This window comes from Lissotriton helveticus, chromosome 1_1 (assembly GCF_964261635.1).
Source record: "Lissotriton helveticus chromosome 1_1, aLisHel1.1, whole genome shotgun sequence".
Taxonomy (NCBI): domain Eukaryota; kingdom Metazoa; phylum Chordata; class Amphibia; order Caudata; family Salamandridae; genus Lissotriton; species Lissotriton helveticus.
Window position 1 is genome coordinate 1,575,259,525 of NC_136057.1, and position 19,193 is coordinate 1,575,278,717.

A 19,193-nucleotide genomic window follows, 5' to 3' on the forward strand; every position below is an offset into this window, starting at 1 on the left:
GGCCCCAGGGTAACATTCCTCACCTCCTGGGGGGTCCAGTCTCAATATAGCACTCTCCTCCGCTTCAGGGGCTTTTAGGTGCAGCCCTTGCATGGCGCAAGGTCCCAGTAGCCTCAGGGACCTAGGATGGCACTCCTTCTTCTGGGGCCAGGTGGCAGAGATGCAGGCACTACTGGGTCAGGTCAGCAGTCAGTGGGTACTCATCAAGACAGGGCAGTAGGCTTTAACCATCCCACACTGTAGCGTGGCCCTCCTCCTGTACAGCAGCCTGTACTCCAGCAGTGGGGCTTCCACTCGCCCTGGGGACAGCAGAGGGGTGTTAGTTGGGTGCACGGTCCAGCACACATGCCCAAGTGGCGGTATCCCCTGGCAGCAGGTCCCCTCATGTTCCTGTCCCTGCTCTGACTCAGCACATGGTGGCACAGCCCCCGTATTTATTTGCCCCTCACCCCCTCCTACCAGACAGTGCCAGAAGCTTCTGGAATCCTCTGGGAAACTGGTTCAAACTGGCTCAGGGGGAGGAGGAGAGCACCCTGGGTGCCAGGCTTTCCCTCCAAATGCTGGGATGGCTGGGTACCAAACAACTAGACCGCTAACCTACTGCAATCAGGTGGCAATACACATAGCCATGGCATCCATTTTAAATGCAGCATTTCACCAGGGTGCATTTCCACAATGGGGGTTAATAGGTGCACACACCATTGCATTACATTTTCACATTGAACAGGGCATCTCACACCACACATGGCCTACATATGTGTTTACCATGGGGGAGACATCCTAAACAGGGGGGTGAAAAGCGAAAACATTTTAGGGAAAATGGGCCAAGTCCAACACTCCACAAGAAGCTTGGGCGTGGCTTGACACCGCCCGAGCCGTGGTTCAGGGGTAGACTAACATCTCAGAAGAATCAAGCGGGCCCGGATAAAACCAGAACACCATCCCCAGCAAGGCTAGATAGGAAAGGCACAGAATCCTCTGGGCAGTCGCAGAATGGAGCCAAGCGGATTCCAATCCCAAATCTACACAGAGCGACCACGAAGAGAGACAGTTGGACTGTTCCCACAGATCTAGCTCCACAGAGCACTCTTAGGCAGATCTTCCTAGAGTCACTCCCAAGTCCATTGATCAGCTCATATAAACGAGGGAACGCTATGAGATAATGAGTAAAGCCATTCACTACTGTATCCTTCTTGGCAATGCATCCTGGGAATAAACACGGGAAATCAATGTTTTGGGACTGCTCACCCTTTTCTTGGCTCCCACTTAAAAGAGAAGTATCAAACTTTCAATGAAGGAGCCGAGGGGGATAAATTTTTTGTTGTTGTGAAATGTGTGCAGGTTCATCAAACTGCGCAAAATGCATTAGCGAAACCAAAACCTCTTTTCTTGTGGAAACTGTGACTAAATACTATGATGTAATAAATAACATGTTGGCGCATACTTATACCTCGTTTACGCCATGCTGTTTTGCCATGTGTATTTGTGGTGAACAATGGAATGTAAACTGTACCAGTACACAAGGAGTTAAAGCCATACAATGCTACAAAATAACATGGAAGACTCCTCATGACTATTGGGAGGGTTGTTTTTCTCTGTCAAATCTTTGTAACATGCATTACCTCCTCGTCCTGTCTCCCTGTCCCATTCCTTAACAGTGAGCAGCTAGTCTGCTCTACAGAAACCTATTACCTAGCAGAGCTTTTGCACTTCCCCCAACATCGCGTCACCATCATGTGACAATAAAGGGGGAAGTCCAATAGAGAAACATCCTGAGATTAGCAAAGAAAACAACCCAGAAACGAAACAATCACCCCAAAAAAATACAACACAGGGAGGGAAGGGCTCAGGAATGGGACAGGGAGACCAGGACTCGGAGTAATGAATATTACCGGTGAGTAACCGGGCATTATTTGAGACAGCAAGAAGTGTTTTCTCATGCTATTTAGGCAGTACAGTGGTAATGATGGGGAATTTGACCTTTGCACTGTAATAAAATGTGTCAATGTGCGTTTATTAGTACTATTGCTCTAACAAATGTGTCATTAGGCCACATTTATTTTCACTGACATGGCATAAATAAATATGAGAAACTCCTCCCACTGAAGCCTGTACCCTCCAAAATATTGCACCCATACCTCATGGTGATGGGCGATGGAACAGTTACAAAATTAGGCATTCAGATTCAATGTGTCTGATCACATTTTCTTAAATCCTACTGGCTTCTTGCTGACGCAGTGGGCAGCTGTTGACAGCACTATTCTTTTGATGACTTTTATGAAACGCTGCCTGCAGTGTTTTCTGTTTTGAGGCTTTAGGTTAACTGTCGCTCAAGGGTAATGTGAGCTTGTCATTTTTAAAACATGTTTCTAACAAATCAGATTCTTTTGTATCGGAAATATTGGTTACTTGTAATGTTACATTACAATATATCCAAACAATTTTGACGCACCTGAAATCGCCTACATTGCCACTACTTTTTTTGCTTCTCTCCTACAGATGTGAAATATACTTCTGAAATAGTGGACCAGTATTCTGTGTGTGTGTGATGGCTTGTTGTAAAGGATAGAAGTTTGCAGCACATTCTACAGTAGATGCAAACTTCGTGCTTCATTAAGGTTTCATATTGTCTCCTTATTCTCCTAGGTTCATCTTTGTGAAGTAGAAGGCATGGCGGAGTTTCTGGGGAAGGAGTTCACAATGGAGGTCAGTTCCAGCACTCAGCCAGCCTTGGTAGCCGTGAAAATGCTGCGAGCAGATGCTAACAAGAACGCCAGGTCTGTCAATCTGATTGGGTCTTTGGATTTTCAATCTCATCAACTGTGATATCTCAATGAGTCCGGCAACTGCAATGCTGCATTGCCACGTGTGTGTGTGAGAAACTAACAGAGTGGCATGGCTGATGTTGGTGCTCTTGCATAGAGTTGCTACCTTTCTAAGAACAAAATAAAACAAGTTACTGACCAGTAACAATAGTCTTGAGCTTCAAGCTCTTCTAGATTCACATGTTGTCCATTATGCTGCATGATCGTCAATTCACCAAAAGGCCTGGGGTTGGGGAAGTGACATCACATGCCATTTGACCTTTACGTTCACTCACACACACATGCTTATACATACATAAAAAATCACATATACACACACACACTCACTATCTCACATAAACACACTCTCCCCAGCAAGCATGCACACAACATACATTTAAATGCATTTGTTACTCACCTCAGCTGCCAGGAAGGGTCATAATGCAGCTAATTGCACTCCGTTTTTTATTACAATAATAGTGAATAATACTAAAAAACACAAGGAGACTGGTGCCCCAACTGATGTCCATGAGGACAAACTTCCCTGTGTTGCTGGCAGTGCTTTTGCAACCTCTGAGGCCAAGGGTCGAAAATACAGTGTCGGGGGTTACCAAGAAAAAGCCAGGGGTCGCAGCTGCGACCCGTAGCAACCCCTACATGACGTCCATGTTATGCTGCCATCTATTAGTAAGACTCGGAAACCTCTTCTATTTTCCTTTTTATTTCCTCTTGAGTGGCACTAGTGCAAGAGTGATGTTGACCTCATATAACATTGAATGTAACCACACTATGCTTCACTATGTGATTGCCAACTTTAGAATATTTTTTTCTATCTATCCTTATGTTATGCCACATTTGAGGGCCAAACTTTTAACAAGGATAATCTGACATCAGTGTTAGGTTTTATCAGGTGTGTTAATTTTCACATCAAATAGCAGGCCACTGGTATTGAGAGTCCTATAACATTAAGTGAGGGTACACATTTAGATTTTAACCTAGAGGCAATAAAAAAGAAAGGCTATTTACAAGTGAGAATATTCTATATTCTGATTCTTCAGATTGAAGACACATGGTAGAAGATTCAGAGAATTCGGCATTAGGGTCAATTAAGAAGGCATGTCGTTTCTGTTCTAATGCTTCTTCGCACAGATTTATCGGCTATCTCATGAAATACATTATATAGATCTCGCTGCACTGCCAAGAAATTGACCAGACCAGCACACACAGTAGATTAAATCTCCTTCGATTTATTGCACAATGGACAAACACGTTTCAGCTTCTGCCTTCGTCAGTGTCCTGATATATATATATATATATTCACAGAAAAAACCATAGGTTTCAGGGGTGTTATAGTTAGCTGGACATTTCACTCGTACAAAACCATAGAAATTCCTCCGTTATAGTTAGTTCTGTGAACTATAACTCGTGCGCCCGCAATGCACTGCTGATGATGTCACATATTACATCACTCATGACATGGTCAGTGACCATGTCATAAAAAAATGTATGTTCTAAAATTATATGTATGTGTCTTTTATATACATATTAGGGCAAGAGATTATGTAAGATATTCATAAAAATAATATATTTGTACTTATAATAAACGTATATTATTTTTTAATATATTTTCGCCAAGTCGCGTCGGGTGCGTGCTTCGTGAGTGCAGAGTGTGCGGATCCCATTTGACCTAAAAAAAAAAAGATTTCATTGGTTCATAACATTAACCACTGTAACTATTGAAGGACCCCACCCATTTTAATCATTCTTGTTGAACCATCTTTAGAGAGACATCTCTTTTCCTACAAGAACCGTTTTTGCTTGTCTTTTTGGTGGTTTAAAAAGAAATCCAACAAAATGGCATCTGGACAGCAGCAGCTGCAGGAGGAAGTATCTTCTGAAGAAGAATTCTTGCAGGAGGCACCACGTCCACAGAGGCCAGAATCTGTTGTGTTGAAATTCTTCACTTTTCCACCTGGAGAGAAGAAAGTAAATGCGAGATAGGTGACGTGCAAAATTTGTGACCGAGTCCTGCCAAGAGGCAGTGAAAAAAAATACTCTTGTGGCACTGCTTCTATGTATAAGCATCTCCGGACCGCACATCCTCTCAATCTTGCTGGGGAGGAAATGAGGCGAGCTGCTTTGAACCTCTCACCTGCTGTGGCAAGTACGTCTGGAGCGTGCTCAGGAACACCTGCAATGGACATTAGGCCAGAATTCGCTTTTCTCGAGCAACACTGCGTAAAGTGTAAGAAACATATGCTTCGGTGAGCAGTCGGTGGATGCAGTTTGTGCTGCGCAACGCAACCATCGTTGTTAATTTTTTTGTTTGTTTATTTTTGGAATGATAAGTAATTCCAAAAGTTTCCTGTTTTATTCGTTCTTTTTTTGTTAATTTTTTGACAAAAAACACCCAAAAAAATACAAAATGGTTAAAAAATGTTTTAAAAAATACAAAATAAAAAAAGTTCTTATCAGAACTACCGTATCTGGTTAAAGAAAGAACTATAATTGCAAGGTGATGTGTAAAAGTTTGGTTGAATATATGTATACAGCATGATTGACTGAAAGAATGCATTAGTGTATGGTGAATTTATAGGTGAAGATTTATGAGGAAGTACTGCAGCGTAACACTGCAAGCTCTTTAGATGCACTGCACTGTGGCACTTCCGAAGCACAGGGATGTGACGTATCTACATGAATATGTTGCAACTCTGTGCTTCCCTCTGCACTGCTGCACAAACTGCAGCCATGCGGTGACACAGGCACCCTTGCACCATGGTGCAAGGATGTCTGTGTCGTAAGAGATTGTTTTTGTGCAGGAAGGTGTCCCTTCCTGCACAAAAACAGTAAAGGCATTTTCCTCTTTTAATCTATGCTGTGGAATGCAGCATGCATTGCAAGAGGAGAAATGAAAACAATTCTCTTTGTTGCGCCTTGCTACACCAACTCTAGGATGGCGCAGCATTCACACACATCTCCAGATTTACGATTTCTCATAAATCTGGAGATGTGTTTTGTTCTATGGGTGTTGCATGGGAACACCCACAGCAAACACGCCACTTCAACGCAAAGTTCTGTGCATGAAGGGGTCATATTTACAAGGAGAGGAAAAACCATGCAGGGTGGCTTTTCCTCTCCTTGTAAATATGAAGGAGTGCCTGGCGCCATCACTACGTTTCAAAAGGTGACGTACTGGTGGTGCAGGGTGCTTGTAAGTGCTTAGGTACTGGCAGACTGATACAATAAGAACATAGTGCTGGATGGGTGATTAAAGAATTGCATGAGGCTGACAGGAGGTATCCTACGCTGCATGGGTACTACTTCAATATTTAATTAAGTGGACCAATAGTATGTATCTGCTTAGAGACTTGTAGGGATTATGCACAGAATATTTTATGTGTACTTGTGTTGGTGCCTAGGTCATTTTCTAAGAATACCACTAGTAACTGGAATGATGACAGTACTGCAAACAGAGTGAACACTTAATTTATAAGTGCGTACGTATTGGCTGAGTGATAGTATAAGTAGATAGTGGTAGATAAGTTATTAAAGAAGTGCATGGGACAGACTGGACGATTCCTACACCTCATGAGTACTAACTGGGTATTTAGAAGAGTGTATCAATAGTATGTAGCTAGTTAGAAGTCTGCTTGGATAGTGTACAAAATATTATAGCTGTTCTTGTGTTGGTAGCTAGGCCATTCCATAAGTTCATGACTAGTAACTAGAATAATTACAGTATTACAAAACAGAGTGTATAGTGAATTTATAAGTGCTTAGGTATTGGTATGGTAAAAGGATAAGTAGATACACTGCATAGGTACTAACTGGGTATTAAGAAGAGAGTATCAATAGTTTGTAGCTGGTTAGAGGTGTGCATGCATAGTGTACAAAATATTGTACCTACACTTGTGTTAGTGATTATGCTATTCCTTAAGTATACGACTAATAACTGGAGTAATTTCAGTGCTGCAAAGAAAGAGCATGCTAAATTTATTAGTGATTAGGTATTGGCCGAGTGATAGGATATGTAGATAGTGCTGGATAGTTGAATGGAGAAGTGCATGGGACAGACAGAAGGATTACTAGACTGCATAGGTACTGAGTATTTAAAAGACTGTATCAATGCTACGTAGCTGATAGGAGGTCTGCATGCATAGTGCACAGAATATCGTAGCTGTACTAGTTTTACTGGGTAGGCCATTCCTTAGGTACATGACTAGTAACTAGAATAATTTCAGAGCTGCAAAGAGAGTACATGTTGAATTTATAAGTGCTTAGGTATTGCGGAGTGATAGGATACATGGATAGTGCTGGATGGGTGATTGGAGACGTGCATGGGACAGACAGGAGGATTACTAGGTTGCATGGGTAGTACTTTACTAAGTAGGTGGTTAGAGGTTTATATATATATATATATATATATATATATATATATATATATATATATATAGTGCACAGCTGAATGTAGTTGTGCATTGATAGTGTTTGGATTACTTAATCTTACCTTGACAGTAGTACATATCAAAAAATGCTAAACATTTTTTTCAGTTATTATAAGTGCTTAGGTATTGGTGGAGTAATAGGATAAGTAGCTAGTGCTGGATGGGTGATTGGAGAAATGCATGGGACAGACAGGAGGATTCCTACACTGCATAGGTACTAACTGAATATTTAGAAGAGTGTATCAATAGTATGTAGCTGGTTAAAGGTCTGCATGTATAGTGTACAAAATATTGTACCTGCAATTGTATTAGTGGTGTGTCCATTCTTTAAGTATATGACTAATAAATGGAGTAATTTCAGTGCTGCAAAGAGAGTGCATGCTCAATTTATAAGTGCTTAGGTATTGGTGAAGTGATAGGATACGTAGATAGTGCTCGATGGATGAATGGAGAACGGCATGGGACAGACAGAAGGATTCCTAGACTGTATAGGTACAAACTGAATATTTTAAAGACTGTATCAATGCTATGTAGCTGATTACAGGTCTGCATGCATAGTGCACAGAATATTGTAGCAGTATTAGTTTTTCTGGCTTGGCCATTCTTTAGGTACATGACTAGTAACTAGAATGATTTCAGTGCTGCAAAGAGAGTACATGTTGAATTCATAAGTGCTTAGGTATTGGCGGAGTGATAGGATACGTAGATAGTGCTGGATGGGTGATTGGAGAAATACATGGCACAGACAGAAGGATTCCAACACTGCATAGGTATTAACTGGGTACCTAGAAGAGCGTATTAATAGTATGTAGCTTGTTAGAAATCTGCATGCATAGTGTACACAACATTGTACCTGTACTTGGGTTAGTGGCTAGGCTATTCCTTAAATATATGACTAATAACTGGAGTAATTTCAGTGCTGCAAAGAGAGTGCATGCTAAATTTATAAGTGCTTAGGTATTGGCCGAGTGATACGATACGTACATAGTGCTGGATGGGTGAATGGACAAGTGCATGGGACAGACAGAAGGATTCCTAGACTGCATAGGTACTAACTGAGTATTTAAAAGACTGTATCAATGCTATATAGCTGATTAGAGGTCTGCATGCATAGTGCACAGAATATTGTAGCTGTACTAGTATTGGTGTGTCTATGGTTTTAAGAGTGGTAGTCTGTATTTTAGGTTGTGAGGAGGTGCATCAGATGATCACGTGGATGATGTCATCAGTGATGTCATTTGAGATGTCATCAGTGATGTCACTGACCATGTCATGAGTGATGTAATATGTGACATCATCAGCAGTGCATTGCGGGGGCGTGAGTTATAGTTAGCACAACTAACTATAACAGCCGAATTTCTCTTGTTTTGTATGAGTAAAATGTCCAACTAACTACGACGTCCATTAAACCTGTGTTTTTTTTAGTGAATTTCTGTGGTTTTTTAAATGATAATTTCTAAGTATATTGTCCCTGAAACTTGTGGTTTTCTCAGTAAATTTCATATATATGTATTTAATCTCCTCTCACTCTTACAAGGAAGGAATCAGCACTCAGGTTGTAGTTTGGAAGTATTTAATCTGCAGAGGACGTAATCCACGAGTTTCGGCTCGTCCCAACCTTGATACAAGACGTCATTGTAGCATCCTTATTTAAATGTACAAATGTCTCCAGTTGCCAACATTAACAAAGGACTACATATTACTTTTATCCAAAAGCTGGCGGCCATATTGGCCTGGTGATGATGTGAAAATTCAGAAATTGATACAATAAAGAAATGAAAACAAGTGTTAATATGCACACAATGTCATTTCAGCATGTCTTGCCCCATGACCGCCATACCTGTATGTTTGTCAGCGTGACTTATTCATAACAAACATACTTAGGATTGCAAACATCAACATAAACAATGGACTACACATTACTTTAAAGTGAAAGGCTATCAGCCATATGAACCTGGGCACGTTGCGTATCATAATGGTTCTTACACGAAAGCAAAGAAAACAAAGGGGTGTTAATATACACACACTATCCATAACTAAAGTTCTAGCGATTATAGTTCCATTCCATTCAAGGCTCATTTGAGATGTCATGAGTGATGTAACTGACCATGTCATGGATGATGTAATGTCTGAGGTCATTAGCAGTGCATTGTGGGGGCGTAAGTTATAGTTAGCTCAGGTACCTATAACTGCCGAATTTCACTGGTTGTGTATGAGTGAAATCTGAGTCTAACTATACCGTCCCTGTAATCTTTGTTTTTTTCAGAAAAGTTCTAGTTTTTTTTTTTAACGTTAAGTAAGATGCATATCACAATGGATGGTGGGGGGTTGGAAGCAGGGCCTGGCATTGTGCTGCCCCCAGCCAAGCTTGCTGCTCCTGCCATCCATTGCCCAAGTCCATGTCCCTGCTCCCTTATTACAGCCCTGTGTGGCCGTTGTTCTGCCACTGGCCTTCCCACCTTCTATGAACAGTTAGCTTGCTGCCCCATCACCTCTTCCCTATCCTCTGTTGCCTGAATCCATGGACTAGCCTCCTCCCTCCTGCCATGCATGGTCTGATGTGCTGCCACTGCCCTCCATGTAGCATGATGTACCAGTCCACTCCTCCTGCCCTCCATTGTCCAATTCTATGCCCCATCATTGACCTCCTGCTTAGTCTCTGTGCTTAGCTTGCTGCCCCTATTCTCCTTCCCCCTGCCCTCCGATGTCTGTGTGCATGCCCCTGCTCCATCCTTTTTGCCCACCATGTTCCATGGACATGCCACTCCTATCTACTCTGAGTGTTCTGTTGAGCTGCCACTCCCCTCCCACCTGCCTAGCATTGTCAGATGACTGTAACCTGTCCCTGCCACCTTCACCCTGCCTGTCCACATTCCATGCCCCTATCCCCTTCCTCCTATCCTCCATGGTCCATTTTACTGCCACACCCTTCTGCCCTCCCTGGTCTGTTGTCCTGCAACTGCTCCTCCTGCCTGTCCCGTGTGGTCTGTTGTGAGGCCCCTTCCCTTGAACCCTCTTATCTGTGCCCAGGTCCTGACCCTCCTTTCTATCCTCCATGGTCCTGCATGCATTGCCCATCATAGCCATTGTGCTGCCACTAACCCTCCCGCTTGCAATGCATGGTCTTCTGTGCTGCCACAGCCCCTCCCACCTTCCCTGTGTAGTCAACTAGCTGCCCCTGACCCCCTCCTACCTCCCTTCGTGGTCTGTGTGTATGCCATTATAGTCTCACTGTTGTTCTCCATGGTGTGTCTTGCTTTTAGTGCCCATCCTGCCTGACCTCCATGGTCATCTTGCTGCTCCTGCCCTGCCCCCTTGCCCCCAGCCCTCTTTTTCCATGTGTAGACCCCTATTCCGTCCCCCCTGGCTTGTCTGTTCCATTGTAATGCCCCTGGTCCGTCCCTCCTGCCCTTTATGGTCCGTTATGCTGCAGCTTCCTCTCCTGTCTGTCCATTATGGTCAGCTAGCTAACACTGCCTCTTTGCCCTCTGTTCTCTGTTGTTCATGTGCATGGGCCTGTCCCCTCCCTATTGCTTACTATGGATTGTTGTGCGGCACTCCCGTCCCGCATGCCCTGTGTGGTGTATTGTGCTGCTGCAAACCCTGATGCCTGCCCTGTAGGGTCAGTTTGGTGCACCTCTCCATGTCCCTCCTGTCCTCTGTTATCCTAGTCCATGTCCCTACCCCAATTCCTCCTGCCTTCCATAATCCAATGTACCATACTTGCTAACATTTTGAACTTGGTAAGAGGGAGATTTTGAAAAAAAACTGTGGTATTGATGTTCCCCTTTGACTTGCATTGAAAAAGAGTAGATTGTAGACAGGAGACAGATCAAATAAATTCCATTTGGGCGTAAAAACATTGGACATTTCCAGGATGAATCTGGTCTGTTGGCATATATGGTTGTACTACCACTGCCTCTTCCTTCTACCCACAATGGTCTATTATATTGCCACAGCCTCTCTTGCCAGTCCTGTATTGTTGGTTTGTTGCCCCTGCCCCCCTTTCCACTGCCCTCGATAGTCTGTTGTGCTGCCACTGCCCTTCCTGCCTGCCCAGTGTGGTCAAATTGTTGCCTCTGCACCCTCCTACCTGCCTTCAATTTTTAGATACCAAAGGGGATGATGGACGGAGCATTTGAGCAAATCAAACACTGACACCCAGTCAGCTGATCTGGGTTTAATCCATCACCATTCTTTAGCTCACTCCACCACCCCAGTTCAGACATGGCCATATGCAAATCAGTCTGACCCTGTGCCTCATGGGAACAGTCCAGCCTGAACTGCCAAGCCATGTCTTCCCTGGACCGGAAACAAGCATCCTGGGACTGGTTTCGGGTTCATAACCCTCAACAGCCAGGCTATCTTGAATCCAGTGGCACAGTGAGCAAGAGACTCACGTCTGAGCATACCCTGACAACTTAGGGTGAACAATGCGATACCAAAGGGGATGATGGACGGAGCGTTTGAGCAAATCAAACACTCAACCCCAGTCAGATGATCTGGGTTTAATCCATCACCATTCTTTAGTTCACTCCAACACCACAGTTCAGACTTGGGCATATGCAAATCAGTCTGACCCTGTTCCTCATGGGAACAGTCCAGCCCGAACTGCCAAGCCATGTCTTCCCTGGACCGGAAACAAGCATCCTGGGACCTCTGCCTCTCAACAGTATCCTAATGAACAACTAGATTGCTAACATTCTATATTTATTACTAAAGTGTGAAACGCCTGACGTCATCTTGATGTAATCAAAACTGTAATATCTAAAGCATTTCCTTTAGAAATTACATATATGAGAGGGTCTTATTTGCATCAAAATCATATCTTTATGTTTTTTTATCCAATTGACCACTTGATTAAATGTTGCACTTAGAGGAGAGGATGTGGTTTTACTTCCAGAGCTGCAGACTTTGCAACTGGGGAACCAGGTTGGAGATTCTGCTTCAGCTCGACATTCTTTGATTCTGGTCAAATCACTTAATCGCCCCATGTCTACAACCAAAATGAATTTGTTCTGGTGTGATGTTACCAATGTTCATGTAAAGCACTCCAATACCTGACAAGTGTGCACTATACAAAACTGCAACCACAAAAAATAAAAAGTGTTTTGCACACTTCTGTCATTGGGCTACATGTGGGCTACATCTGGGTGATATTTGTGCTACATGTGGGCTCTTTTGTCTCTGGTGGCCATCTTGGGAGATTTATTTGTTATGAAGTTTCCTAATTTCTTCATTTACTGCAGTCTCCTCAGTAGGAAATGCTTTCAGTTTTTTACTTGTTTTTTACTTTGATTCCATCAAGAAGGTATCAGAAATGTCACACATTTGCCATAAATTCTGAATGATAGCACTTTAGTTGCTCATTAGATCACTGTAGTAAAGCTACTGCTCACCAGGGAAGTCTGCTGCTGGTATTAAAAGTGCATGTTTCAGCCTGCATGTCAGAATTTTTTTATGAAATAGAAGAGGATTTGAGAAGGCACTCAAAATGTGCCCTCGTTTTTCTTTCTTCATAATTTCTATGGCAAAATGAACCCCCTCATTGTGTTCCTTTTTAAATTAAATGTTTTAAGTGTTACCAGTTTATTCCAATCAAGATGGCTTCAGGTGTGCCATACTTTTGTCATAAGTAAGACAGTAAGCGCTCTAGTTGTTCTATAGAACACTCTGGGACATTCTGTCATTGGGCTATACTTGGGCTACATCTGGGTGACATTTGTGCTACATTTGGGCTCTTTTGACTCTGGTGGCCATCTTGGGAGACTTATTTGTTATGAAGTTTCCTAATTTCCTCATTTACTACAGTCTCCTCTGTAGGAAATACTTTCAGTTTTTTTATTTTGGTTCCATCAAGAAGGCATTCAGATGTGTCACACATTTGCCATAAATTCGGAATGTTAGCACTCTAGTTGCTCATTAGATCACTGTAGTAAAGCTACTGCTCACCAGGGAAGTCTGCTGCTGGTATTGAAAGTACATGTTTCAGTCTACATGTCACAATTGTTTTTAATGAAACCTGTGATATAGTTGCTTGCAATGAACCTGGCAGTATTTTGTTTATGTTAATGATAAAATAGAGTACATAAAGTGATTACAAAATGGCGCTCACTAGGTGACAAAGGGTGTTGTACAGTCGAAATGCGTCCTGTCCAGGGTGACCGAACGGAATAAACAATTGTGATTTTCTCCCATCCCAGAGTGCTGCCTTTTTTTCTGATGGGGAAGGTTTTCGTGAGTTTAGAGGAACGTTATAGTTAGGAAATTGAATTAAAAAAATATTGAAATTAAGTGAAAAAAACTAAGTTTACAGGGATGTTATAGTAAGGCTCAGAATTAACTCATACAAAATTATTAACAGTCAGCAAGGCACTTCTCATGACCTCCCATATTACATCACTCATGACATGATCATTGACATCACTGATGACATCTCAAATGACATCACTGATGACATCATCTATAGAACCACTCACAAACCCACTCACACCCTATACAACCTCTCATACACCCACTCAGACACTCACACTGGTTGATGTGTTGGCAGCCAATCAGAGCTCTGCAGATGTCTGCACAATCTCGTCATTATTTATGAAGGCTTTGCGGTCGTAGATATACAAATTTGGATTTCCTTTAATTTCTCAAACTACTGAATGGATTTACACCAAATATCTGAAAGAGTGAATAGCAAACCAAAAGCTACCTTTCTGCCATATCTGGTGTGATTTCATCCAGCAGTTTGAGCTGCAGGCATATCTAAAGACCCTATGGGAATTGACATGGGAAACACACTTTTTTCATCCCCCCTTTTTCACGGCTACTGCTTGACACATCTCCCCAAAACCTTCCATGCACAACAAAACTCAACTTGACACTATTTTTGGAAAATGACGTGAAGATTCTTAAAATGGCACCAAAGTTACAGGCAAGTAAAAAAACACTTATTCTAAAGAAACTAGGTCCTAACTATAACTACTGGCGACCGCCAATAGGTAATACATATATATATGATTCACTGGAGAAAAACAAAGGTGACATGGACATTATAGTTAGGCTCAGATTTCACTCGTACAAAACCAGTGAAATTCAGCAGTTATAGTTACCTGACCTAACTATAACTTACGTCCCCGAAATGCATTTCTTATGATCTCACATATTACATCACTCATTACATGGGGAGTGACATCTCAAATGGCATCACTTATGACATCATCCAGTGATTGTATTTTCTAAAGGTTTTTGAGTGTTAAAGATATATAGTAAGATACTACAAATGTTAAATTAGTAAGCTTTGTGTACTACTACTAAGTGATATTATTTGTAACACATATTATGTGAGTGACTGTGTGTATCCATGTGTGAGTAGGTGCTTGAGTGGCTCTATAGGTGTGTGAGTGTTTGTATGGGTGAGTAAGAGGCTGTATGGGTAAGTGAGAGGCTGTATTAGTGTGAGAGTGGGTGTGGGAGTGGCTGTATGGGTGAGTGTGTGCTTGTGTTAGTGACTGTATAGGTGAATGAGTACATGTGTTAGTACATGTACGAGTAAATGAGTGGGTGTGTGAATAACTGTATGGGGTGAGTAGCTGTGTGAGTGAATGTATGATTGGTGAGTTCTTACCAACTGTTTGCGCTGGGAAGCCCTTGGTTAGCCATGCGCTTTATAAATCCTATAAACATGGTCGAGTGAGTGGGTGAGTGAGTAGCTGTATGAGTGACTGACTCAGTGTGTGAGTGGTTGTAAGGGTGAGTGTGTGGGTTCATGAGTGGCTGTATGGGTGAGTAAGTGGTTGAATGAGTGAGTGGCTCTATGGATCATTAAGTGGGTGTGTGAGTGTTTGTATGGGTCTGAATGGGTATGTCAGTGGTTCTGTGGATGATGTCATCAGTGATGCCATTTTGAGATGTCATCAGTGATGTCACTGGCCATGTCATGAGTGATGTAAGATGTGAGGCCATAATTAGTCTATTGTGGGGCATAAGTAAGTTAGCTCAGGTAACTATAACTGCTGAATTTCACTGGTTTTGTATGAGTGATATCTGAGCCTAACTATTACGTCCCTGTAACCTTTGTTTTTTTTCATTGAATTTCTACATTAAAAAAAAAGTAATTTCCTAACTATAATGGATTGTAACCTATTTTTTTCAGATAATTTTAACTTTTCTAAAATGTTATTTCCTAACTGTAACCTGTAAACCTTGCGAGTGGGTGTGTGAGTGGCTGTTTAGGTGGGTGAGTGGGTGCCTGAGTGGCTATATGGGCTCTGAGTGGGTGAGTCGCTGTATGGGTCTGAGTGAATGTGTGAGTGGCTGTATGAGTCTGTGAGTGGGTGTGTCAATGCCTGTGTGGGCCTGTGAGTGGGTGTGTGAGTGCCTTTGTGGGTCTGTGAGTGGCACTATGGGTCTGAGTGGGTGTGTGACTGACTGTGTGTCTGTGAGTGTGTGTGTGAGTGGTGGATGTGTGAGGGCCTGTGTGGGTCTCTGAGTGGATGTGCAAGTGCCTGTGTGGATCTTTGATTGAGTTTGTGACTGGCACTACATATTTTGGGCATTTTCATACTTAGGATATTTAAAAAGGGGAACCATAGACTCTGCTCTCACCATGAGATGACAAGAAAGAAACCACTTGTCACAGTCACTACAGATCAGATTGTGCTCCATTAGATCAACGATGCATTCATGTAAATTAAGGATTTCAGATTGTTTTTCTACATGGAATATGAGCTAAGATTGGTATAACACCATTGTTAAGCTTAGATCAGAAAGTATGCTCTACTCTACCTCTGGCGTGCAATGTATTGGAGGACTCCCAATAAGCCCGCTTCGGTTCAGCAGATCCCACATTTAAACTCTGTGTTCTGTCATGGTATGTGGCAGGTTTAAGATCTAAGGTGGAACTCTCCCACTGAATTCAGTATATAGAGCTTTTTGATATCTGCATTTTACAAGAAACGTGGTCCACTGCACCTGTCTTTATCCCCAGCAATGTTACGGTAAGCCGCCCAGCGACGAAAAGCAGACCGGGCCGGCCGACAGGGGGGCTGTTGATCTGGATTAAGATCAATCTGCAATGCTCTGTTAAGGAGATCAAGACTAACAGCCCTGATATTCTTGTGATCACTCTGCAGGGCAGGAACGGCAAGGGATTGGACATTTATAATGTATATGCCTGTGGTGTCAAAAAGAGTTACAGATCACCAATTATACAGGTCTTGGAAGATTGCCTCGATTAAAGAGAGTCCCTGTCTCCAATGCTATTGGCAGGAGACTTCAATACTACGTATGAACCGCTGGGCATAGAAGACCTAACAGACAGCAACAATATAGATGAGAGTTGTGGCATGTTCCTCCGCTTAATCTGCAACGTATTAAAAAATGGACCCAAACTGCTCTACACTTACTCTTGAGTACGGTCCTAGGGCTGCCAATGGCCGCACCTCATCCGATAAGAAGGGGCCAATACATTAAACAGAATTGACAATGTGAGCAGGATTGATTATGTGCTACTAGATTTGAGACTATGGCCTGACGTGCAGGATATGATAGCTGAACAAACCACAGACAGTGACCACAACCCCCTTGATCTTACCATGAACAGCATTTGGACCAGGAACTCCAGCAGCACAGATGCAAAGCTCGCAACGAAGGAGATTTGCTCCACAAACAACAAAAGGCGTCTTAAGTGGGCGCGTGTAGCTATTGATGACCGCAAGCTGGAAGCTATAAACCAAGCACTCTTGATCAGTACCACCAAACTAGTGACTTACTATCGAACCAGGACGAGCTTGCAGCAATAACGACCACTCATACATCCTTGTTTACTGAGTTAGTTTCTTATTTTAATCTTCCAATGTCTTGTCGCAAGAAGCCATCAGACCACTCTCACTTCTCCTGGTTCACCCCGAAGTGTAAGAAGCTGCGGCTTGATTTAGCAGCTGTGATAAGAGCAAACCAAGCAGATGCGATACGACTGGCCAGGAAACATTACAAATTAGTGCAGGCTGAAGCAAAAAAGAGTGGACTAGGAACCGTTGGCTCCAAATTCGCGATGCCTACCAAAGGAAGGACTCCCAGCTGCTCTGACTGCTAGTCACGAGGAGTGATGCTGAAAACTCCCAATCACCGACAAGTAACATCACCAAAGCTGCCTGGTATGATCATTTCTCAGCAGTCTATGCAGGATTGGAAGTGCTAGACCCGGGAGGCCCCCTCCTGGATTATAGAAGTAACCAACTATGAACCAATCTTTTTTCTTCAGCGGAGATAATTCAAAGTATTTGCTCCATAGTCAAGAACAAAGCACCTGGCCCTGACGGCATACCTGGAAATGTTTTTCTGAGGGACACCCCGAACTGGTCTAACTATATTCTGGCTCTAGCAAATGGAATTGCTGAAGGGGCTCCGATACCTCCGTCACGGAAGGGAGCCATAGTCATTCCAGTATTTAAGAAGGGGGATCGTTTACTACCCTCCAACTATAGGCCAATCAGCCTCATTGACACTGTTCAGAAGGTTTTCTCCCGCGCTCTACTTAACAAAATCACAGACTGGATGGAGGAAAACAACATATTATCCCCCTTCCAAGCAGGGTTTAGGAAGAAAGTGAGCACTGTTAATCAAGTTTTCTGTTTTACCTTGTTGGCCTGGAAGGCAGTGTTGTTAGAACAGGGTAGTCTGTACACTGCCTTTATTGACTTAAAGTCAGCTTTTGATCTTATACCTAGGCCTAAATTATAGCAGGTTTTACGTGACCAGGGGCTCCCACATGAAATCCTGGCTCTTCTTATTCTGTTACACAAGGAAAACAACGCAAAGGTTCGATGGGGGGGACCAAGAGCAGCTGTCAGATCCAATAAAAGTTGCTAGAGGGGTATGCCCAGGCTGTGTCCTGGCACCCACCCTCTTTTCGCTGTTCATAAATGAAGTGGTGAAGTACTTAGCAGAGGTTCATGCTAATGCCCCCAAAATGGGGGATGCGAAAATTACAACTCTGCTGTTCGCGGATGATACCCTGCTGGTCTCAAAAAGCTGCTACTTGACCATTTTGTGTCCTTCTGTAGATCTAGAGGATTAGAGATCAACACTTCAAAAACCAAGTTCATGTTTCTAAATCTACACAAATCATTCAAGGGCAAACTATTGTTGGGGGGGAACCCCTCTGGAGAGAGTGGACACTTTCGATTACTTTAGTGTAATGCTTGCAGAGAAAATGTCCTGGAAACACCATATCTTGAAGCGATACCTTCATCACAGGAAAACCACAGGGGCATTATTAAAGGAACACAGGGCTTCACAAACCAGGCCAATAGCATAATTGCTTCAAATTTACGAACAGAAAGTGGTAAGCTCCTCTCTTTACGGAGCTGAACTTTGGAGGTTTGACAACCTAGAGGTCCTACTCCGTACAGAAAATACATTTCTAAAGCCCCTCTGCTGTCTCCAACAGAGTACTCCACTCCTCACCCTAAGGCTAAACATGGGCGGGCCCTCAATAGTGGACAAAGCTAGATTACGCCCTCTTATTTTTTGGCTACGCCTGAAAAAAACACCTGAGCTTTCCCACAAAGTGGCTGCCCTTGAAGAAGTATGTCGCCTAGACCGTTTAAAAAAAAATTGGGTAGTTTAGTAACATCCAGACATCCCTCTCTGCATTTTTTCCTGGGGAATCTGTGGGCTGAGTCTGACATTAGTTTGTTACCAAGAAGAGAGTGTGTTAAGACCTGCTACTGGAATTGAGTAGATCAGAGAAATTAGTCATTAAAAGGTGGCCGCCTTACAACAGAATTCCTAGAATTCAAGTTATTTAGTATGTATGAGCAGTATATGGAGGTTATCAACATACCAAGTGTTAGGAAGCTATACATACAGTTCAGATTTGGCACTCTCCCTCTAAATCCATTTACTGCTGCTTGGCAGCGGGGATCTGATGACACATCATGCTGCT

The 19,193-nt window shown here is 42.8% G+C and overlaps 1 protein-coding gene across 3 annotated transcripts in view; it reads left to right on the plus strand.

The window, feature by feature from the left end:
* DDR2 (discoidin domain receptor tyrosine kinase 2) overlaps positions 1-19,193 on the plus strand; it is a 795,992-nt gene that overhangs the window by 604,928 nt on the left and 171,871 nt on the right. For all 3 annotated transcript variants that reach the window (XM_078687193.1, XM_078687208.1, XM_078687202.1), the window contains one exon: positions 2,647-2,777. In XM_078687193.1, the coding sequence (XP_078543319.1) occupies positions 2,647-2,777 (131 nt within the window). The remainder of the gene's footprint in view (positions 1-2,646; positions 2,778-19,193) is intronic.